The sequence below is a fragment of the Sinohyriopsis cumingii genome, chromosome 8, assembly GCF_028554795.1.
Source record: "Sinohyriopsis cumingii isolate HCF-2022 chromosome 8, ASM2855479v2, whole genome shotgun sequence".
Taxonomy (NCBI): domain Eukaryota; kingdom Metazoa; phylum Mollusca; class Bivalvia; order Unionida; family Unionidae; genus Sinohyriopsis; species Sinohyriopsis cumingii.
The window spans coordinates 49,976,302-50,001,790 of record NC_142968.1 but is presented as its reverse complement, the minus strand read 5'-3'; the positions used below and the strand labels follow the sequence as shown (position 1 = coordinate 50,001,790).

The following is a 25,489-nucleotide window of genomic DNA, read 5'->3' as shown; positions in this document are numbered from 1 at the left end:
ACATTGTAAATTAAAGAAAAATAAAATCACATTAAATATTTTGCATGAATTTAATTTTCAAAGCCCTAAATATTTTAAATATACTACAAAGATAGTTGAGATGGAGGCCTTAATTTGAGCTCAGATAAAGCATAAATTAAGTCACTTTGTTGAAATTTCAAATAATGTGTTTACCAGAATCAGGAGTGGTATTTGACATTCAACGTAATGTTTGCACGTACAGACACTTTCGCTGCTAAGACTCTTATAATAAAACATTTTATTTTTTCTATAAATCCTGGAGTAATTCAGTTGTATTCTTCTCGAAAAGTTACTATTTAAACAAAAGCAAAATGTACTTTGGTGAAAGCTTAATTTTTAAGCAATATTCCTATTTGACAATACATTTAACTTTGCAATTACATACACAAAAAACAGAGAACGCTAACCTGAAGCTTTCGTCCTTGCGCTTAGGTCTTCATCACCATATCTGGGACAATCTGCTAACATGGCTCACCGTTTGATCCAGCGATGTTGACAGTCAGTAGAGATCACATCAGTCTGCTGATGAAGTCCTTAACGTAAGGATGAAAGCTTCAGTTTAGATTTCTCTATGTTTTTGTGTATGAAATGGAAACGTTAAATACATAGTCCAAAAAGCAAACTGTGATTGGAAACTTTGGCGAATTATTAACATTCATTCACTCCCCCACGTTTTCAGATTAGCACATTGGATATCATTAACACAATGGACAACATGTCAGACATGAAGTTTAAATCCAAGTGAAATGTAGCTTTTCTAATTTATGTTTAACTTGCCACAATAAACTTTTTTTTTATAAAAAAAAATAAAAGCATACGGTACTATTCTGGTAATTTGATTTTACGATTTTAACCAAACTATACAGATGACGCCGCACATGGTCTAGTGGTCATTTTATCTTACTGTCTGAAAATGCAGTATATGTGCGACTTTATTACATACTTTCAAGTAATAACAAACTCGTGTCAACATGACTTCATATCCACAAGATAGTTCATGTATTGAGTTAGCTCATGCGACCAATCGTGTGAAGGCCTGCAACATAACGAATGCTCTATCAACTTTAAAATTAACACTGTGAAAAACTCGCACAGTTCACAAGACGAATTTTTTGGGATCCCTGGTCCTTTTAAACGTATGCATAACACCACTCCTTTAAATCACGCCAGTGTATACTGCAGCCCTACGCCTCATTACAAACTGTGACCGCTCCCATATAAAAATCACACGAACTATGGGACACTATGAAATGGCTAGCATACACAAAAGGCTTGTTTCAATACGTCCAAAACGAATATCTTGGATGCACGCGCTCGTTTCGTCTCATCCGTCGATGTAAGTATTACTAATTTTTTTTTACATGTTTATTAAATGCTAATACAATTATATTTATACCAGCAGCGCAGTAAACACAATATCCATCAGCTGCTTCAATGTTTCGTCCCATTGGAAATATCCAAATCAATACATTGGTAGCAATTTGAGCCCACGTCGAATCTGGTGGGTATTGTGTCAGTATAGCAAGTGTGTTCAGAATTTCGAAGTTTACATAACCAAATATATTTGTGAAAGAGATACACGACATAACAATAGAAAATATCGAAACTGGCATATACTGATATTTCATTTACTAGTCCATATTCAGTTACATACCTTGATATATCATGGAATGACCTATCTTTTGAGAATTTGAAAGTCGTTATTATTTATACCTGAGGGAAAAGGTTCTGTTCCGTTACACTTAAAGGTGTGTATGTATTCCGATATTTAGCATGCATACATACATACATACATACATACATACGTGTGTACGTACATAATCACGCATGCGCGCGCACACACACAACACAAACGCATACATACATACATACATACGGATTTTCTGACCAGCGACAGCTTTTTATTCATCTATTTTTATTTGGAAAGTCCCTCTATTTTTAACTCATGTAAAAGTCAGTGGGTTTCATTGGTATTGTTAAAGAGGTTTCACTGCACACATTTGCAAATATTTTACTTTGCATTCATTTGCCGTTTTATCAAAAATCTTGAAAACAAATTAAATTAAGTTATTTTTAATATAATAAGGCTGCAAATCACATTTAAAGACTACAACACGTTGCCAGGCGGGGGATTTCCTCGTCTAAAAATAGATCACGTGACAATTCAAAATAGCAATGTAAGGCGCCAATGGCGCGAGAGTGGCTGTTGATTTCACACACCTTTATTTGATTATTAAAGAATATGTACTGTTGTCACCGATGGAATGACATAATTTTAATACATAATAATGTACTCTCCTTGCAGTAAAGCAGTCTTAATACACGGTTTGAGAGCATAAACCGTGGATAAAGCAATTAATTTACTTTGTAATGGGGTCCTCTCAAAGGGTAATCGATTGGAAGTTCACGTTATAATCTCTCTCACCCTCACTCTTAAAATAATATATTAAAATAATGAGACCTCAATCTGTTATTTATATCACACACACACGCACACACACATGCACACACACACACACACACACACACACATATATATAGTATAGTTTTGTTATGAATAAATAAGACGGATCCATAGACAGAAATGAACAAAGTATATCATATATACCCACCAACTTATTCCCATAATTTTATAAACGGAACTATTTTGAACTGGTTCTAACTCTTGACAAGATTTTGAAAATAAAGTGAATAATCCAGGGGTAAACGAGCATACTGTAAAATAACCAGGATAGCCCAATAGTCTTAAACTGAATTAAATGTAAAGAGAAATAGTAATGTGCATGTTAAACTTGTTTCAGAGATTGTTCTCCTGATTGCATTGCACTGGAGAACTGCTCATATAAATTTCGGAGGGGGGTGGGGCTGAAGTATTTAAACACCAAAAACTATACATTTTCAGTCTTCATTGAGCGTTTAATACACTCTCGCTCTAATTTGTTGAATTTAAAAATGTTATATCCAGTTATATTAGTTGTAAAGAATTATATATCTTGAGGTAATAAAGAAAACATGGATGGTTTGAAAATAAATCTAAGGTCTTCCTCCCCCACTGAAAAAAAGAATTGGCTGGTTCCTTAGCAGACAGTTGCTTGCTCTGGATACATACAGGAATTGTAGAAACTGTAAAATATTTCTCTTTGTTTTTTAAAGTTTGACTTTAATTACTATTATAGATTTTAAAAATATTAAAAGCAAGTTTCTATCTGGCTGATGTTAAATATGCTTGATTCTTGGATGTTTGACGGCCTTAAATGAAGTGGTTTTGAAGACGGTGTGAAAATTACGTTTTTCAGATAGTTGTCGTGAGGGCCAAGGATACAGATACTTGTTATAAATTATGACACGCGTTTCATCCAATAATCTGATAAACACGTTACCAGTTTATTTTTGGTGCAGATATGAAAACCCAAAACCGGTATTTTCTACATGGTTGCTATGGAGTTTTGATGGTTGCTATGGATGCTGTTAATTGTCAACAAATACTAGTATGTAAAACAAATAGGTCTTTTCGTTCGATATTAATGTGCATTTTTGATTCGATTGTTAAGGGAACTCTAACTTCATAAGTTCATGCAGGACAGATGATAAACGAAGTTCATGATAGTGTATGTAATGCCTCACTCTGACTCCAGTACCTGGAACACTCATATTCAAAGCCTATTTCATAAAAATGTGCTTGTGAGGAGTTCATTGGTACCAGCATTTGTGTCATAATGGAATGAATGGAGAGTATTTTTAGGAAAGAAATCTTCAGAAAAGCAGCATATCTTTATAATATTCCATTAATGCATTATTAACACTACTAGGTTTATTGCCCGTCCTAGAATGGAAATAACAAAGGTAAAAAAAAAGAAATTAAAATTGGGATGAGCTAGTTTTAAAAAGTTAGATTGGGATACCACCGCGGAAACTAGAAACCTCTTCTTTGGCCACCGGGACACACAGACAAACGTAGGTATATTTATACAAGATATTGATATAGCTGCACGCACAGAAAGTTGATAATTCCATGTCAAAAATGGTTAAGTTTTACATACTCAAAACACCCATGATCTCACAATAGCATAATATGGGTCGATGATAAAAGCATGTAGAGAAACCCTCTCAACGTTTAAAACTTGAAACAACTATGTGTAACACAACCCCCAAGGGTACAAGTAACAAAAGTATCGTACAGAACATTGTAATGCCATCTCGTGAACCTTTCCTTACACATCGCATTGACCATAGAACTTCGAATATGTCAGCTGTATCATAAAGTGTACTGGTTCAAGTTTCATTCAAGTATCTTAAGTAGTTTAAAAGCTATCTTCTAGAAAATGCATACAAATCACATAATTACAATTTATCCTGCCTTGCTGCGAACATGACGCTGTGGCAAACGTGGGAGTATATGGTATGTGACACACTGTCTAATAATGGTTTCGTGAAATCTTTCCAGTTATCACAGAGTTATGGGCTAAACAAGCAGATGTAAAGAGAATGATTCAGTGACAATGTGTTTATATAATATGCCTAATTTAAGATGATTGGAAGCATATGTGTTTATATAATATGCCTAATTAAAGATGATTGGAAGCATATGTGTTAATATTATATGCCTAATTTAAGATGTTTGGAAGCATATGTTTTAACGTAATATGCCTAATTTAAGATGATTGGAAGCATATGTGTTAACATAATATGCCTAATTTAAGATGATTGGAAACATATGTGTTTACATGCTATGCCTAATTTAAGATGATCGGAAGCAAAATCATCAATTGTCGTATAGTAATTTAACATGACACCACAAGTGTTATGGGTTTAACCGTGACCTTGAGAAATAACAGGACGTGTTATGCAACACAATCTCTCTATTAGATGCACAACTCCTTCATAATATCTTAAACCCCTTCTGAGAAAAATCCTGTATAAAAAAGTAAACGTGTTTACATTTAAGATAGAACCATGAAAATGGCATATGAAACAGTCAGATTATCCTGGATATAAACATATTTCAGTTTCATCTCTCTAAATATGGGTTATAGTTCAAGACTTGACAAGTAATCTATGCATATTAGCATGTAACGATGTTTTGGCTAAGAGTCTTAAAATCTTATAAAGTCAGTATGTAAAACTGTAGAGTGTTGGATAATGTTACTTTTAATGGCTTCAAATTACAGCTAAGACATCACAAGAAAGTAACTTTGAGATGACTGTTACCATAACTTTCCAAATGGCATCTTGATAGTGGCAAAAGATACACCGAGCAAAACATTTTCCGTTACTTTAAAAGTTTACGATCTACAGCCCATATATGAGAAATAACATTGATCTTTTAAATCGGTAAATCGGACCACATAAGTGTTATATAACATGATCTCAGGCCATGATGGATGAATACTATTTAGTAAATGAAAATAAAGTATAGATTCAGAAATTAGGATTAAAACATTCATTTAATTAAGCTACCTCCAATGACTTTAACGTTACAGTCAACGGTACAAATAGTGAGAAAACTTCACACAGAACTTTGATATTGCTGATATGTCACTTCTGTTAATACATATGATGGGTACATGATGCACCCTAAAGTTATGAATGTTGCTAGAGAAAACATATAATAACACTCAAAATTGATATTGACCTGAGAACTGAGTCCTGACCTTACAGATCATTCCACGAAAATGCAGATGTACAGAAATACCAATATTTATGTATATAGCTTTATTTAAACGTTTTCAAGTTGCAGTTAAAACTAAGTCCACCTTTGACATTCAAACTGGAGCAAGGAAAGTAACATTTATACTCTTGTCGTTCATATATGTAAAATCAATTTTCAAGTATAGAAAATAAAAGCAAAGTTACATTTTGCAAATGTATTCAGTAGAGTGTCTTTAAATAACCGTACGTTGCATGTGCAGTTTGCGTTAGTTAACTGGGATGGCATGGTGACCCTTATTACTTAAACAAATTAATTTATGCGCGTGAATATACCCCGGCTCCTAAACCGCTCCGGTGGCCTAGTGGTTAGAGCGTCCGCCTTGGATGCGGGAGGTGGTGGGTTCGATCCCCGGCCGAGTCATACCAGAGACTTAAAAAATGGTACTAACAGCTGCCTCGCTTGGCGCTCAGCATTAAGAGGTCAGTGTTGGGACTGGTCGGCCCGGTGTCAGGATAATGTGACTGGGTGGGACATCATGCTAGATGTATGCGACATGATGCCCCAGTGCTAGACATCACTATAAACTGCCACATTGCAGACATCGTAGCGTTATGACTGAAAAATTGTTAAAGCTACGTTAAAAATCAAAATCACACATCACATCCCGGCCCGTAATAGCACAAGCGTCTCACTCCATCAAGTATTGCGGTGATACGTGCATTGCATGGAAATGCTGACGGCGCACTTATTATTTTGGCCAGTTTTTATATGTGTGAATTGTGGGTTAAATTATGAAAGGTCAAAATCATTATGACTCAAAGAAAAATTGGTGTTGCTGAATCACGTTTCTTCTTAAACAAGCCCTTTAACAGAAGTTTGTGCTGACTGGCACTTAACCTAGATGATGTGGACAAATGGTCGGACGTTAGGTCATGTGTAAGTCTTGCAAGAAAGATAATAGTATCTGTAAATAAGTTATGTTCAAGACCGATAACCTGACAATTAAAATGTTCCTGCAGCGTTATGAGATGTATAGTGCCAGCTGAGACTGCAATACAAAGGTAAACCCTTCTTCAAACCTCTCTTCCGCCATCAAATTTAGCGAAATCGTAACCTCAGGTACGAATGAGGCCACCTTTAGTGTATTCTGGAGCATGCACTCAATTTCATTCAGCCTGTTACTGTGCAGCGATCTAGTTCTTAACCATGAATTTAGAGCGTTTAGAGTCAGTCATGCTCTGGTAGAACCTACAAAGAGGAATTATAAATACAAGTAGACGTACACTATATGCCGTTGACGGTATTTTCTTGAAACAAATTTAACCACTTTTTTACAGTCGTTGTGTCCAAATAACCACTTCTGAAATTGTGGTGAACAATGGGTTTTTTATGAAGCTGTATCGTACGATATTAATATGCACGATATTTCAAAGTAGACACTAAAATAAATCAACTCCTTCGAAACAAGCTATATTTATGCTAAAGTTTATTTCTCTGAAGTGAATGTAAACCTCAGGCTGAAGAATATCTTTAACATTGTAGCAACTTTGATTTCAGAATAAACCCTTGGATGCTAAATACCAAAAACATACAGAAACATCATTTTTTGGATTACGGTGACAACATTGTTGCACAGACATACAGGTTTGTAATTTTTAATTGTATTGGTCATAAACCAGAATGGTTTTTGCAAAGGCCTTTCATCTGTCATTCGTCCGATGTCCGTCGTCCGCTAGAACATGATTGTTTTCATTACTCCTCCTAAACTACTGGGAATCTTGCTACAAAACATTTCGAAAACATTAATTCAAAGGCCTAGTTTGTCCTAAATGAAAATGTTCCTATCGGACATCTAACATGGCTGCCACTGTAGCCAGATTGAAACGCTTGTTATTGCTCGTACTTCTAAATTCTAGCATGTATGTTTCACTAAAAGACTTAATATTATGTGTAGTTGCTACTAAATGAAAATTGTGCCCTTCAGACATCAGTTAGAGCTGCCACAGAGACTGTGTATCTTGAAAACTATTCTGTCATTGCTCCTCCATAAGGAAAAAATCATGGCTACCCGCGGTTTTCAATGAAAACCCTTGTTTGACGTTTATATGTTACCAAAGGAAAATGGCGCTGATCTGGCCTTCAATATAGCTTTCATATATTATCATCACTATTTCTCATAATCGGATGGCCATCGTCGCGTGTACTTTTGGTTCTAAATGGAAATGATACTAAATTGATCTTCAATATGGTCGGCATGGCGGCCATGGTTAAAATATCCTTATGGCTGTTTCTCACCAACAGTCTAACACAGCGACGTTGGGTTTAAATTGAAAGGATTCTTGATATTCTAGATGGTCCTAAATTAAAACGATGCTGACCTGACATCCAGATATAGCCCTTTTGATGTCCAGGTAAACCATTTGTTATAGCAACTTCTACTGAATGAAAAGTCATATTGATATGAGGTTTACACAGAAATATTTCATATTTTATCTACTTGGTCCTAAATAAAAATGGTGCCATTCAGACATCAATATGACTGCTACTCCAGCCATCTTGATAATCTTTTTAAGCTATTAACTCATAGCAGATGCTCTTATTGACATTAGATTTTCACTAAAGACTTTGTATGGTACCTGATTCGGTCATATAAGAAAACCTTGAGACAGCCTATTTGATGACCATGATGGAAATCTTTAAAAATTAGTTATAGCTTTTTCCACTCTTCCACACATTACGACACGTGTTTCTCCATACAAGGCACAAAAATGGCCCGATATGTAAAACGGAGCCAGTCTGACCTCTACAATGGCTTGAGCGATAACAATCTTGAAAATCTTGTAAAAACTGCTTATTATAAATAAATAGTCATTTAATCATTGGGGATTTCCTTTAGAGCTTATAAGGTTTACTACTTGGTCCTTTATATATATTGCTGATCAGACCACCACCATTAGGGCTATAGTGGCGATCCACTAGTTGTCTCTGCGAGATGGTGATATTGGAATATGGTTTTCGCTAATACACTTCTAGCCATATGTAGTTGGTCGTATACGAAGCTAATGCCAGTTTAACCTCCCAGTCTTGTAACAGCCACTTCTCCTGGAAGGATGGCTTCCGACATTTTCTGCGAAATCAGCGCAGCATGTTGTTCTTTTCTGAGGCAGTCTGAGAGAAGCTCTACGATATTCTATCCATAATATCGGGTTCAAGGTCAAAGTCCAAATATTTCATCTGTACTTATGTTATTTTGTGAACATTTTCACTCAAAAATGGCAAATAGTTATCTCGCAAAATCTGGAATGTTAGAGTTTCTCAATAAAATCCAAGATGGTTTCGATACACAGTAGTTTAAAATAAGAAAAGGGCTTATATTAGATTCCTAGAGTTTGTTTCGGACATTAGAGCCTTGGCCGATAATTTATTTAGGACAGTAGAGCCTTGGCCTCATTGATGAATTATTGTTAAAAAATGAATTTGCTGTAATGTTAAATTACAACGTGCATTTTCAATGTTGTCCACTTCCAATCTGAATTGTATCAAGGTAGGTCATGGAAAATTGTTTTTGAAACCTGTAGGCCATATTTTACAAAATATTATATCTTGGTAACAATTTACAAAATATCATTTGTTCATATCCTATCTGAATGTAAATATAGAAAGGATTGAATTTATTCAATAATTAATTGTGTCTTTGTTTCATATACCCTTTCGATATTGCTATTACTACATTATTTGGAAACAGGGACTAAGCCAGTTAGATAACATTCTTAAATTTGTATATGCATCTCTTTTATTTTTTTGTCTATCATTTCAAAGTATATCTTTGAAGAACAGAAAGTTGCCCTGCACTCTTTCGATTAACAAAATGCATCAAAATAAAAAGCAACATTAAATAAATATAATTGTTCTTTTATGTGGATTAGACTGTTTCAAAAAATGATTGTAACTAGGAATATTAAGTGCCAGGTACAAATAGAAGCTCATTTTTCTTTTCAGAATTACGCGATATCATTTATATTTTCTTCTGATTCTAATCCTGACTCGTTGCATCGATTATACTGAAGGTAAGTCTGTTGATTTCTCTTTCTTGACTTATAAATGGACCGAACTTATACAACGATGCGATAAGGCTGATGAAGAGAATGTAATAACTTTATTTGAAAAACTTTAATTGAAAAGAAATGATTGTGGTGCAACATTTTAAGGACAGTTGCCTGAAATATAAAAGCAGGTGAATTTTTAAAAATTAATTTTAATCATTTTTTTTTTTGTTTGAATGAAAATATGTTCCTCAGATATGGATATGGATAATGTATTTGTTTACGAACTATTGCATATTAAACCACACATTCATTATATGTAAACCATGCATACCTTCAGTAGATTTTTGTAAGTATCTAAAATAATCTGTCTGAAGTACAAATAGTGAATATAAGAACTAAAGTTTCTGTTTAATCTTTACAAGAGTCGCGACCAGAATGGTGCGGGTTCAAGCAATACATTGGGCGACTGAACGTTTTCGCAGTGGGAAAGAAGAAGAATTACCCTACAAATTTATTTTTAGAAAATGAATTTTACCTCGCATCGCGTCAAAAATATGCGTGCAAAACGAGGAAAGTTAGTATTACAAAATATCTATGAAATAGCAATTTGTTTTAATTCTGTGCTTATTGCGAACTTTTTGTCAGAATTGTTTCATGTTTTTCATCATAGATTGTTACCACCGACCTTTTTTTGCATACTGCATATTTAACGTTAACGCCTATTCCGCATCTTCAACAGGTAATTGGGCCACCACCGCGACGAATACGATCTGCTTTCACCCAGCAGTATTCATTTATACATCGTCCATCAGACTGAGAAATCTTCCCCATGAAAAGCCGCTTCAATTTATTTTGATCGATTATTATATAACTTGCAAATATATAATTGTTTACTTTTTTACATTAGAAATATCTAACACCTATGTATATATCACAGTGGTAAAGTTTCTTGATAAGGGTAGACGACTACGTAAACAATACTTTTTACTTAATGAAATAAATTCACCTCATCGACGATCACATATTATGATAAGTGAACTTCTTTCCGAGGTTGTTACAATTCTGTACACAGAGAGTTGCATAGTCATGCCGAGATTGGAGTTCCAATACCGTATAATCCTTCCACGAAATATTTCACACAAATTACGAGAATATTCATGGATGCTTGATACTGATTTCTTGCCGACAACGCTGTTCATTTTTTTCCGCGTGGCAAATCAAACAAGAAGATTTTAACAATGCGGTTCGTGCATATGCATTAGTAGCGATACGAAAATATAAAATGTTTCGGTGGAAGGTTAGTGTTCCACAGAGTGTTGTAACTCTCGCAGACGTACCTGCCATTAAACGGCCAATTATTATCAACACTATCAATGGAACATCTTATACAATTCTAATAAATATTGATACGACTCTGTATTACACTAAATATAAGAACGAATCGAAACAAACTAGTTTAGTAAAATCAACAAATAAATTTATTTCTCTTAGTTAAAAAAAATTGTTCTAAGAGGAGCTTAGAACATTGTGAATTAAATCCCAAATAATCCTAAAAGGCCTAGTATAAATCCAAGATTATCGAGTGTTCTCAATTGGTCCCAGTATTGAAATACATGTGTTGATATGCAAGTAAACTTGTATGATCTGACATACCAAAATTCTTGATGTATCCCAATGATATACTCCAGAATATCTTTGAATGTATTCATAATAATCCAACACTAGTGATATAGTCCAAAATGTCAATGAACACTTTCTAATTCCAATTAATAATTTTAAATCAAAGATTCCTCTCAAATTATCTCTGAACAGAAAGTAAATAGATCCAGTGACTGAACTTAGAGAAGGAATGAGATAATTCTATCAAAACTTTCTAAGGTCAAAAGGCCATGTCGGCATGTTTATAAATATTATCTTAAAGTGCAATCCACAATCATGGACACAAGATTGATATCCCAACATTTGTTTGCAAATTACCATTAGCTTAAACTAAAACCTACAATGATAGACAAAACGTAAGCACGCAGTGTAGATACACATTAAAATATCACGATTCTAGACGAATGAATGCTATTGAACATAACGGGCATGCTTGGTCACTTGATCTATAATGTTCAGTAAAACGCACAATAAGATTTTACAGCGATGATGCTGTTCGCGCAATAGCAGAAGTTATTAAAACCGTTATGCGTCTTTGTCGTTATTCTGCAGTGATGTTCTTCTGATAAATTTGATCAGCTTGTATTACCTTTTGGTGCTCTATGTCGCAACCAATATTTACACAATCGATTACTAAAGGAAGTACAAAGAAATTATCAGAATTACGACATTTATAAAATTGTAAGCAAATGTTTTACAGTTACGTTTGATACGGCATATTTACACGACAAATATATAATTGGAAGCCAGTTCCAAACTGTTTTGTTGTCGACATTCAACGATCTTTTGTTGATTATGAGTATGCAGTCTTTGGATACTAATTATAACACCGATAGTTTATCATAGTCGATATGGTCGTGTGTTATTCTGCACGTTAATGAAAATGTCAACCCTATATTGCACGATTTGGTCATTCTACCCTCAAGTTAATACCTCTCAAGGGTCATTTTCCCAACGTTGTTCTTACTAGATTTGCGGAGACAGTAGGGTTTGAGGTTTGTGGTGTTATGTTTAACACCATTTTCAGCACAAGATAGGCAATACATAGCCGCCATTAGATCTGGTGGAGAAAGAACTCAGGAAAAATCCCGAGAAGAACCACCAGCACACGGGGAGCTGCTGGCATGTTTTATTACATACACACGTTGGTCGAGCCCAAGGCTCGAACCCACTCAGACAGACGTGAGATGTCAGTGCGGTGTAAAGACTAGCGCCTTAAACCACTCGACTCTCCGGGGACCCCCGAGATAATGTCGTTTACATTTTCTCGAGACGTTCAGCCGGTTATTCCTGCGTTGCTTTAAGGCATTTTAATCCGCCACGTGTAAAATAAGATGGTACGGTTCTATTGCCCAGTAATGTTCATGCATGGGCTCCAGTTGTACTGTGCGTTTTATGCTAATAAAAAAACATTTTAACAGATTAAACTGTCGCTGAGCTATTATAACTTATGAACTTCAGAAGAAACAAATGTGCTTCCTAAACCACATCTGGATGTAAATGCATATGCAGTTTGACAAGTAATGAATATTAACTGAGAGGTAATCTTTAGATTTATTGCAGAAGCGCCTAATGATTGAACTCGTTTATGTCAACGTCTAGTTATTGATCTGGCCGATTGGATTTTCTCGCCTAGAATTATGTACGCATGGGCACATTTATTTCTAAAAAATTTGTAAATATATCAAAAACTAGTAAATCTTTCGGACATATCATTAATTATTACGACGGATAATCGCAGAAATACACTCATCTAGCTCCTGTCTTAGCCGATATCAGTACCAATTTAACTGATTTTCCACCGAAGCACCAAGATTAGCAATTATTAGTTTTGCATTACCGCGCAGCAACTTCATAGACTGGTAAGCATTCATTTGTTTATAGAGACGACTAAACGGTGTTGTTATGCGTGTTACACTGTGGAAGCCACAATGTCGTCATTAGTTAGTAAAACAAGAAAATCTCCATGCCAGACCTAAATCCGCAGATTATACCACGCCTCAAGCATGTCACAAAATATAATTCTCGCAAAATTATAAAATGCGCCGTCGGTGAACGACCCACTTGTACTACATAAACTCTGTTATGTTAACGGTAGAAAAGATCTGGTAAAACCACAAGGACAATTAATTTCTTTCGTACACACGTACACGACTGTGACGTAATAGTGTTAACACTAACTCATAGACTTGTCGCGGAAATGAAAACCAGACATGTTAAAGCAGATTATATCATAGAGTCTTCATTTTGGAAAGTTGACACATGGACAACTAAACGTATGGGACAAAATATATATTCTACTTGTAATAATCTGCGGTGAAATTTGTACTGTACCAAAATATACAATGGAAACGTTTCTTACATGTCTGTTATAAAACTACGTTGAACTTATCACCTGTGTTGATCAAGGACAGTCTACGACAATGGCATGTGATTCCCTTCATGATTCATTACGTGTTGCTTATTACGAACAATACCACGACGACTACTGTACCAAAGACGAGATAATAAATGCATAAACGGTCAAATCAAGTTCATTGTACGGTGATGAGTAAATATATCAAAGAAACGTTCATGAAAACTTCTTATCAACATGGACTCCACGTGATTTTATCGTCGCATCACGAGATACTCATCAACAAGAATTATTCAAAATGCATCATAGATAATTCCCAACATGTCGTATCCGGTTGTTGTATCACTCTGAAGATAGTCGCTGACGAAATATATCTATGGCAATGCCAGGTTTTAATCAGGTGCACATTATTGTGCTAAACACTTGTACAAGTTGACGTTACAGCTGTTAAATTCGCGTTTACATATTGTGTCTCGGTTATGCAATTACGTTATATATCGCACAAAGATTAACTATCCCTTGTCAGAAGCGTATTTGGATCGTTGATGATCTCAACGAGTATACACCTGTAACATAGCTCGCTGTTTCCAGGGTCGAATATATGTCACAGTTGTCCAGAATATTAAGCTGTGTGAAAATAAATTATCACACAACAAATTTGTACATTAAACGCCAAAAATAGCCTGGTATAAATGCAGTGACTAGCAACATAAACGCAAATGTGATCCTACCGTCAATGATGTTCTTGCGTTAATGGTTGCAAGCTGTTGACGTTAAAGATGTTCTCTTTCTTTTACAAGTTAGCATTCATAAATGTTATTAACGCGATGTGAGGTAAAAATGATCTGAACATTATTTGATTTCTTTTTCGCGTTGCGGAAAGGTCCATTTGCGCAATGTGCCACTGTTTGAATCATGCCATCGGATGAGTCCGATGAGTCCAGGCGAAGGTACGTTACAATTGCCTTGGTACGATATAAAAAATTTATTTTACTGTACAATAAAATACCGAAGCCATAAATATACATGATCGTCTGGAGACTTCTTTTTAATCAAATGTTTCAAAAGCGATAATGAAACTACAAATGAATATTAATATTTCTTTATCTGTAGATATATCTGACTTGGATTATGGATTAAATTAACTTGCAAGATGTCTCTGCTTTTCGACATTTATCAACCTTTAGGTCTTATGTTACGTGTTTAGGCTCTAATAAAGAGCAACTAAAGAAACAGTGAAACCATCAAGCTTTGAAAAATATAACAAATAATTTTTTTCACTGGAAAAACACAGTGAAAGTGAAAATATAAGAACTTACGGTTTTAAGAATCAATTCCAAAAATAATCTAAGACTAATCCACGAATTAAATTTTGAAAGTCCTAGTAATGACTTGTTCTAATGAATTCAAGTATATGTCTCGATGAAAAATCCAAGATGGGAGGCGATGACATATACTGTAGATTTTATTGTACAGATGTGCAGTTTTGGTTATTATTATTTTATTTTTTTGTTATTCCACAGACAATAATATTCCGTTGTTTGAATTTCCGAATAAATTCAAATAAAAGTCTTTGTCCAAGAATTCTGTATGAGTACTCAAATAAATCCAGGAAAAAGAATTAATCTTTTGGAATCCAAATAATTTGAATAAAAATTAAAATATAACTCCAAATGTCTATAGACATCGGTATAAAACCCGAATACTGCGCAATTTCGGAAAACCCAGAATTGTGAAATAGAGGCTTTTTACATATAAAATTGCGTACTCCCAGTATGATCTTGATAAAAACCAATCATTTTACTTCAAGAATAGAATAAAAATAAAATGTTGTTTACTTGTCTCAGTGATTTCTGAATCAAGGTCGGGAACTAAGTCAAAAATAGAAACAGTGTTTCTATTATTTGGTGTTTAGTTAAAGAATCTGGTCAAACTGAATTTTCGCGAAAATATCAAATTCGTAATAAACAAATTACATTACTTTGACATGTAATGAAATCAAAATAAGAAGATTTTTACAAATTACAAACAATTAAATTAAATCAAATATAAATTAAATCAAATATACATAACATAGGACATTCATTAAACACAGGAAAACCTTATTGTGAGAATTAATCACAAACACTTGAAAGAAATTTAAAAAAAGGAAAACAAATGCTATACACTGATTTAAAATGTCTTACGTCATATTTCTGATTTGGCCGAGTTTAGCCATTAGTCTGGATGCCCATCATGTATAGAATGTACAAAATACACCTAGTAAAATATATTTTTATATTAAATGAATTTGTGCTCTTGTACAAAACGTCGTCATGGATGTGTTAATGTATGTGTGTGGTTAAAGCATTAATGAGAGCGAGAGGTTATACGACTAGGTTTAAAAATATACCTTATGTCAGATAGGAATCCCCTATATCAATGTGAGTAATATTTTTAATTTACCTCACATTAGATAAATCTACAAGTCCTTATCATAAGTATATTTAGGGAGTATGTTCATTGCAATCCTGATATAGAGAGATACTTTATACTCGAGCATAGTTGTGACTGAAACAGGTTTTAGGTGTATTAAATCTTATGTTTATAATAATTCAAAATGTATTGTTTATTTAATTTTGTAACTTGAAATCAAATAATGGAAACTACTGTCTGTCAAAAGCGAAGTATATATATTATTTTTATCACAATGATATTAATATAAATACTTGGCATGTTTATATAATCTATCCATTTTTAGAACCTATGGGTAATAAATTAGGCACATTGGTCAGTTAAGAGCATATTTCAATGAACGTTGCTTATATTTCTTATTATAAGTTGTATAGTCAAAACGTTTAATTGTCGTAGACTCTACACCTCTGTTTTAAGCACTACTCTACCATGCATACTCTTGTCGGTATTGATCTAAAACCCATTAATATTGCTTAGACTGATTCAACAATGAGTCTTACTGAATTGTTTTCTCCACCGCCATGGATTATAATATGATATAATATGCGATGTATTTATGTAAATATTATTGTGGTAACAATATATTATTATTATTATTATTATTATTATTATTATTATTATTAATTTTAAATGAGAGCAATTTGTAATATTTTATTTAAGTGTCACCGATCGCTTCTTTATCGCAAATGTAAAGGTCTTAGCAAATATGCGAAATCCTTTATGTTTTTAAAAAAATAACTAACACGTTCCCTGTTTACATGTAAGATGCACAAAGCCCCATTTGTTGTTTTTATAATGCAGATTTATATCACAAATATATGCCTCAGAAAGACGATTGTGAAAATAAATGTTTCAGGCACAAATGAAAACGTTATTTAGCACACAATAACTATCTGTAGGTACCAGATTGCTAGGATAATTTGCACTTGGAGAAAAGGACGAAACACGTACATTATAGGGTAAACGGGTCTAATTTCAAGGCGAAAAAATAATGTGTTCAACTGCCAAAAATCGTCACCTTCTACAGTTACTAGAGAGTTTCCGAACAAGACCTTTTGTTTTAAATCACATACATAAGCCAATCCTTACCAACGAGTTGTTTTTTTATCTTCGCGTCAAAAGGTCAAAGGTCAAAAGAATAAAATAGCTTTTAAGCAAAAATAGTTTTGGCCATGTGTCAGAATTTGTTGATGAGTTACTAGTTGAGTTAAAGATTTGAGAGTCAAAGGGTCAATGATCAAGGTCAATAGGATTAAAATAAGAACAACTTTATTTACATAATGACCTCACTTCCACCACACATACCTAAAGCATTCTGAAGTAATGGTGGCTTGCACTCTACGTAATTGACCTAACGGAACATGGAATGGGTCTATATTGTGCTATTTATGGTAATCAAGGTGGAATTTAGGGTGAATTCGAGTTTAATTGCTTTTCTTCATCCAAATTTAATTGACTGGGATATGTGTGACAACAGTGGGTCATTAGATCTGTGTATATGTATAATCGTTCCTTATTGTTGTTGTAACAATGGCAAAATAAAACTATTATTATCAAAGCATAAAACTATTTTCTGCAGGAATAAAATGGACCGCTATGCCGTCACAAATTAATAAGTGCACAGGCCAGACAGCAATTTTGCATTGGGATTTTAGGACCGATCCGGATGAAGAAATAAAGCAGCTCCAGTGGCTCATTAACAGCACAATAGCGATTGCCTATAGCTCTGTTAAACAGGGCTTCCACGTATCTCCTCAATACAAGGGGAGAGTGGAACCAAATGGTACCACTGGCATCTTGATCCATAATGTGTCTATTAAAGATATAGGAAACTATACATTGTATCCAAAGATTGCGTGGAAAACTCCAAACATACAATCAGTTTGGCTGAATGTCATAGGTATGTATACTATATTTCCTTATTATGCTTAATATGCTTTATTTCTCTCATTCTGAGTATTCTCTTGCTAAAAGTCGTCATTTATTCAAAAGGAAAATATATTTCAGCGATATGTTTACTTTTTAACATTTCCTGGCTTAAGAATAGGAGCTATCACGTTCATAATAACAAAACTAATAACGAACTAGCTGCATTGTAATATGGCTCTCACTATTTTTAAGATCATCAAAGTAAGTGAGTGACTACTATTTACAGATGTGCGTAAACCAATCTTACATTTATCATATTTATCTTGCATAATAGCCGTGTTACACGCATAACACCATGTGGAAAAATACGCAAATATTTCTATGATATTTAACAGCAAATTTATATTCAAATCTCATAAGGATTCAAACACTTTGAATGTTTTTGTGGGTTGTATACTGTTTAATGTTATGGTCTCGCCACAGCACAGTCAACATACTATGCATGCTATTACAGCCTATAACATTCGATTAGTACTTATGATTATAGTTGTATTCTCTTCAAATTTTCGTTTCTCAAGAACCAATGACGGAGAATTTCTGTACGTGTGAACGATTTCAAGCATCACTACTGTCCTTTACACAAGACTTGGCAAGTGGGAAATCGGTTAGCATACAGGTATAATGAAAAGGAATGTTGTTTATAACAGATTTGTGTTGCTCAGGCATCCAATACGGATGTTTAGTCAACTACGTCTTATCGCACACAATAACTGGAACTTTAACAACACACACACACACACACACACACACACACACACACACACATATATATATATATATATATATATATATATATATATATATATATATATATATATATATATATATAGCGAGAGAGAGAGAGAAAGAGAGAGAGAGAGAGAATTTATGATTCTTTGCAACACCTATCAAAAATGTCACCTGCGTGCATGGTGCATCGTGCGCCATTTACAATTTCTATTCTAAACTTCTTCAAAAATTAAGGGGTCCAATATTTTATAATATAAAAATTAAAAATGAGCATAATGATCTTTCCAATTTATGCAGATAACACATTGATCCCTAGGTCATGTCAGTTCTTAATATAAATAGAAAGAATTTTTTTTAAGCCACTTGATTTAAATTTGGCAAGGAGCACTCTGGTATGAAAACCTTTCAAATTTATACAAGCGATGATGATCGAATTTTAAATACGGTAGCCATTCCTGAGCATGAATAAATCTATCCCTCGTCCATCATTAGATGCTAGTGTCATCAGTTCCAAAACCCGCAAAACCAATTTCAACTAAACTTGCCACAAAGCATTCTGGCTCAAAAGCATATTACGTTTACACAAATAATGAAGATACGCTATCAAATATGACTGTCATTGACAGCACTGATATAGTCTTTAAACGACTTCTCTCGACATGCCTAAATAATTTGGCTTTTGAAGGAAAGTATGCCGTCAGATGTGGCCGCACATTCTAAAGTACAAGAACTTTAAATGACTTATTCTCCATAATTTCTAAAAAGAATTTGACTGAACATGACATAAGTCATCTTGGCATAACAACCTTTAACTTTTATATAAACGATGCTGAATCGCCATCAAATATGATTGATGTTACTAAAATTAGAAACATATTTAAACTTCATTTCTTCAAAGCCCCTGAATATAATTTGAAAGAACTTGATAGATGAAAATCCTGGCATGAATACCTTTCTAATTCAAATGATTAAAAATGGTACCATAAATGTCAGACATTGGTTGCAGTTAATAATATAGATAAATATGCAAATGATCTCTGCTTAAACCCTCTCAATAGAACATCATCCAAGCTATGGGGACTTTAAACTCTACACAAATGCTACTGATCTGCTCTCAAATATATTCGCAGTCGCTGCAACAGAGTCATAATTAAGCGAATTATATTTCTAAACACTGATCAGTAGAAATGAATCAAAGTTCACATAATGATCGTGTCGTAATGGGCTTTTATTTGTAGAAGTGATGTAAATCCACCAACAGATAGAGCTGTGTTCTTGCAATATTAGAAGTAAATATTACACGACTGTTTTTTAACCTGCTCAGAAGAAACTGACCATATTTTGTAAAAAGCATTCTGTTTTTTAGGGTGCTAACATACTCGGTAACAACAATATCAATTAACAGTCAAACATGGTTATATTTATTAAAATGATCAATAACCTATGATGAAAGTTTACAGCACAGATTGTTCCATGAACGGATTTTATGTTTTGTTACATGTTGCTATCAAATATAAAAAGGGAAAATGAAACCTTTGATTAGCTTGGAGGTAGTTTCCTCCATCGATTATGGATGCCGTTACTAATAGACTAAATAATTTACACATTTTAACCTAACATACAATGCTAAAGAGAACTTGGCCAACATTGACACAAATTATCCTGTCATATGGACCTTTATCAATGGATCAAATTATGCTGTACTAGCAAATGTGGATGAGGATACAAAATCCAGAGATACCTTGGAACGGTGAGGGGTGTTTGTCTTATAACAGATGTTCTTGTTGTTGTGGGGTTTTCTCAGCACACGATAGGCTATGCGTGGCGGCTAGTATTAATGGTGGAGGAAGAACCCGGGAAAACCTCGGGAAGAACCTCCGACCCACGATAAGCTACTGGCAAGCTTTCTCACATGCCCACATTGGCCGAATCCTGGACTCGAACCCACACAGACAGAGGTAAGATGGCAGTGATCCGTAACGGAGAGCGCATTAGAGCACTCTACCACTCGAGGCCCCTATATAAATATATATATATATATATATATATATATATATATATATATATATATATATATATATATGTGTGTGTGTGTGTGTGTGTGTGTGATGCAGTAGTACTCTGTGGTGAGTCTAACTGTATTCCTATGTTTCAGGTCGGTGGTTGTAGTATACAAATAAACTCGTCATTTTGCTGTGTGGTATGGCCGACGATACAATATTGTGAAGACAATCCTAAGATGGTCTGTGTCCCCACCGGCATCCAGTTCTTTATGCCAACAAGCACTTCTCGAACCAGAATTGTGATTCAACATACAGGTATATAATTTAATAGACACAAAGCAGTATAGTATATACTCTGAAATCGTCTTGCTTTCCAGCATCATTACAGGTTAACGTAGCATGGTTGTAAATTCACTAAACTTTCCGTTATATTGCAAAATGGTGTCCTACACCCGTTACCAGATAGTTCTGAGATATCACGTGGACTTCAATTGGATGCATAGGTTGACAACCTTGTAAAAATCCACTCGCCCATCCAGGCAAGTACGAAACAAATTTACGCGGAATAAACACTTACTCAACCAGCTATTATTGAAATATTAAAGCTGTAGATGTAGACAACATAAATTCGACTGGACGAAATGTTGTTTTCCACAACATATTCTTTGGTCCTTTTGACATCTTTTCGAAGTAAGATAATATCAATGCATGTCTGATAATCCTCTGATGAGCGTTTGTTAGTGCTGGATAGCCACAGTCTTGCGCTTGTATGAGCTAGATCGAATCAGATAGAAAACATACTTTTAGTAGAATATTGAACTTTTGCTAAAACAATCGATAATATTCTGAACGGAACATCCATGTCATTAAAAAGAAATAATGTTCAGGCCTAAATCAGAATTGACTTGAATGCCTGAGATTTTCACTCTCTATTTCGAGGTGGGCGAAATGCGTTTCAATTTTTGCAGAGGCTGAATGATTGGAATGTAAGACTTGCATCTAGAAGGGCATTAGTTTGAATGATTCCTTGACCAGACCAGGTATGCCGTTGTGCTGTTTCGTTTGAAAAGGCGCGTCCCTGCAATTACTTACGCACTACATACCTGTGCAATCATAGTTTTAGAGCATTTAAATGACTCCTCATATATTTGACCATGGGCGTTAAAACAAACTTAAGCAAACTAGGTTAGCGAAGATCTAGTTACTTGGAATATCTTTCTTAACAATCATGACGATCACTCTGTTTTGTCAAACTATCGGTTCCTTCTGGTAACATCAGTATTACAGAGATCCGGCCAAAAGTCTAGGTTATGCTGCAGTGATAAGTCACTAGGGTGTGTAATTCAGATATAAAGACTACAGTATATATATATATATATATATATATATATATATATATATATATATATATATATATATATATATATATAATTACACCCAACAGTCTTCATTATTGTACCCATTATTGGCTGTATCTTTAGCGCTTCGATCCTCTTGCCCCTTATGACAGTCTTGAACCAAGGCCAATATAACCTTAGCCCTGGTTACCAGAAATCATCAAATGATAGTTTCGTTATTTGAAAATCCATTAACGTTATGTGAGTGATTACAATTGTAGCTTGACCCATCACGCACTTGTGCTGCAGAAATGAATATAAATATGTAACTGCCTGTAATCAACATGCATTTCGCCCCATTGTTGGCACATCTGATATATATATATATATATATATATATATATATATATATATATATATATATATATATATATATATATATATATATATAAAGTCTTATTACGATCTTGAGTTTCCTTACATTTGTTTTGCATCGGGTCATCTTCACAACCTAATTTGCAGATCCCACTCCATCCTTCATAAAACCAACCTAATAGAAGATATTGATTGCCTTTAGATAAGTGCTTCTTGTCCAATTTAGCATCGATATTGCCAAAAAAGATGCTTTGCTCCTTTCAGGTCCCTCTTTAAAGCTGTGTTTTGTCTTGCCTTTCCATGCAATTCTGCTAATGTTTGAAATAACGGTTTAAGGGCGACATTTTAAATCCTCCGCTATTACAGCTACGTCATATCCACTTGATCAGTACCTCCTTCATCACAGTAGCTTATATGACTAAAATCAAATTCAGGTATAACTTTTTAGTCTGACTCAAGATGCGTGTCAATCATGTCTTACATACCTACCATTATATAATCTAAGTCATCTATTCATTTGTTCTATCCTGGTACCCTTTATAAGGTCTGAAAAAATATGCTATGATCAACACCACCCTGATATTTCTTGTCTCTCTATCCCAATTATTATACGTTCCAGTTTCTGAAATCAAAGTCTACCTGGCCACACAATTCAATACCCTAGTCGCTGGAAATTAGATGTTTTTAAAAGTAGGTTAGGTTAGCATAGCGAAATTCGTATCTCTTGCCATCTTTTATGGTCATTTGATATAAGTTGTTGTACTCCCTCTTTTTCCTTATAGGTCCAGATGTCGTGAGCTCACAAATCACAAAAGAAGACCAGAATAAGGTTTCCTGCTCCCTGGCTAGTGGACTCAGATCCTGGATGCAATTGAACTTTAGCGTGGCGGTCGCTGTGATTCTTATGAAAGTTTGACATGGATTCTGACTAGATTCTGACATGTTTATTCATCTCATTCATGTTTTATTTCCTCTTTTTCTATTCTGCACATAAAGCTGGATTAGATACTGCAGTGCTCCACTTTGACGGTTGCGCCACCTTTCTCATTGTACGTTATGCATATTTCATCGGCCTGTCCAAAATCGTATTTTTCAGCACTGAATTAAGCTTCTACACACTTACATTTTGTATAAATGACAGCTTGGTAAGTAAGAAATATCAAACGCTATTACTTGCTTTGCCAATTTATAACTTTAGAGAAACCACATGACAACAATTTACCGATCATAACCAGACTTCCATGCACAAATGAAGTACAAATAAACCGCAGTTGTGGTGGCCACAAAATGTTATGCTGGACACAGCATTTTTGTAGGTAATGAATATCGAATTAAAGAATGGTTTTCTGTCATAAATTTTGTACCTTTAGTTCTATATAAGGTTTTCGTTTCACCAAAACAAGCTGGTGTATCTTTACAGTTTTTGTGAAAAATGTAATTAAGATTTAGAAATGTATCTAGTTTCTTCTGTGAAGGTGACACAGTATATCTGATGCTAACTGATAAGCTTTGTCTTAGTCATATAAGTATTATGGTATCTTTAAATTTAACTTCGAGGATAAAGCCTGTAAACTCTTTACCAGACCGCTTTTGCAAAGTTTTGTTTCTATCACTTTCTTAATTTTTCCATATTGGCGCAGAATCCCCCCATGCAAATTAGAGCTGCAACAATGAATACCAAACTTTCATACAAAAATTTCGTTGAATATACCCTGACATAATTCAGATCTACTTTGACTTTAATAAACCTTTTAAAACTTCATTTTTGTCTAGTTTGTTATACAATGACATTCATTCCGACCCATCCCCTGCCCACACTATTAAACACAAAACTGAACTGAAAACACTAAACTAAGACATCTCAGTCTAATTATATGACAATGTTAGAGGTCATAGGTAAACTGTTTGGATTAAGGCAAATGATAAAATGAATATAAATGTCATTATGCCTATTTACATTCAAATTCAGTAAACCAGAACAACAATTTTCAAATGTTCAGTTGAATGCTCGGTTTATCCAGATAATTACAACGAACTTAACATATTCACAATAAAATGCACACAAATATAAATTTGTTATAACATGACCAGAGTGCCAAAATTTGAAAACAATTTATTCACACAATTGAAGACTAAATAAATCTTTTAAGTTAATAATTACGTGGTTTTATTTTTATGTAATAGTAAATCCAGTGCATAAAACAGCGGGATTATATTTGGAAACGTTCTTTGATATAAAAAGACTTAGTTGAATTTGATGTTGACCATACGCTATACCATTCTATTTACCAACTTGTTGTACAACAAGTTAACTTTTCAGACGTACCTAAATCAACATGAATATTAATAACACTATTGTGAGCAATGTGACTATTCTGAACTGAAACATTAGCATTACTGTTTTGGATGTCGCTGGATTTACCAGGTTTGAAGTTTGTTCATTTTTACGTTAATTCATTATTGTAATGTTTACCTTTAGCCCTGTTTGTTTCCTTACAAACTGGAACGGCGGTCTATTGTCAGAGCTATAGTCTTCCGAGTCTGATTTAAGTCTTCGTAAGTGTTTGTACTCGAGCAAAATGATTCTGATTCTAATTTTAGATCATTCCTTTCAGCTGAAATTAACCTTATGTAGGAATACAATAAATGAACTTGACCTTATCATGCTCAAAAACATTTCTAACTATGCTTGTCAGAGATATTTGTGATTTGTTTTATCATATCATTCTACATCTCCTCTGTACTCCAGATGAAATCATTTAGAAACATATCGTATTCTGTCATCAATTATAATTCCACGTTGCCCATCTTTAAACTTGCATAAGAAGTCAAGCCTAGGGAGCAGAAAGCCAAGCTGGATCTGATGCCGTTTGGCATTTATAAGGTACTATGTCTATGAGGTCTAACGTTTTAATGTATACTAGGAGGTT

At 34.3% G+C, this 25,489-nt stretch overlaps 1 protein-coding gene across 1 annotated transcript; it reads left to right on the top strand.

Moving 5' to 3' along the window:
* The first annotated feature begins 1,204 nt into the window (after positions 1-1,204).
* On the top strand, positions 1,205-24,321 carry LOC149793481 (uncharacterized). Its single transcript, XM_089967471.1, has 7 exons — positions 1,205-1,357; positions 7,229-7,315; positions 9,671-9,738; positions 17,766-18,086; positions 18,634-18,731; positions 21,000-21,162; positions 23,342-24,321. The coding sequence occupies exons 1-7, from the start codon at positions 1,257-1,259 to the stop codon at positions 23,473-23,475; spliced, it is 972 nt and encodes a 323-aa protein (XP_089823597.1). The 5' UTR covers positions 1,205-1,256; the 3' UTR covers positions 23,476-24,321.
* The last annotated feature ends 1,168 nt before the right edge of the window (positions 24,322-25,489 follow it).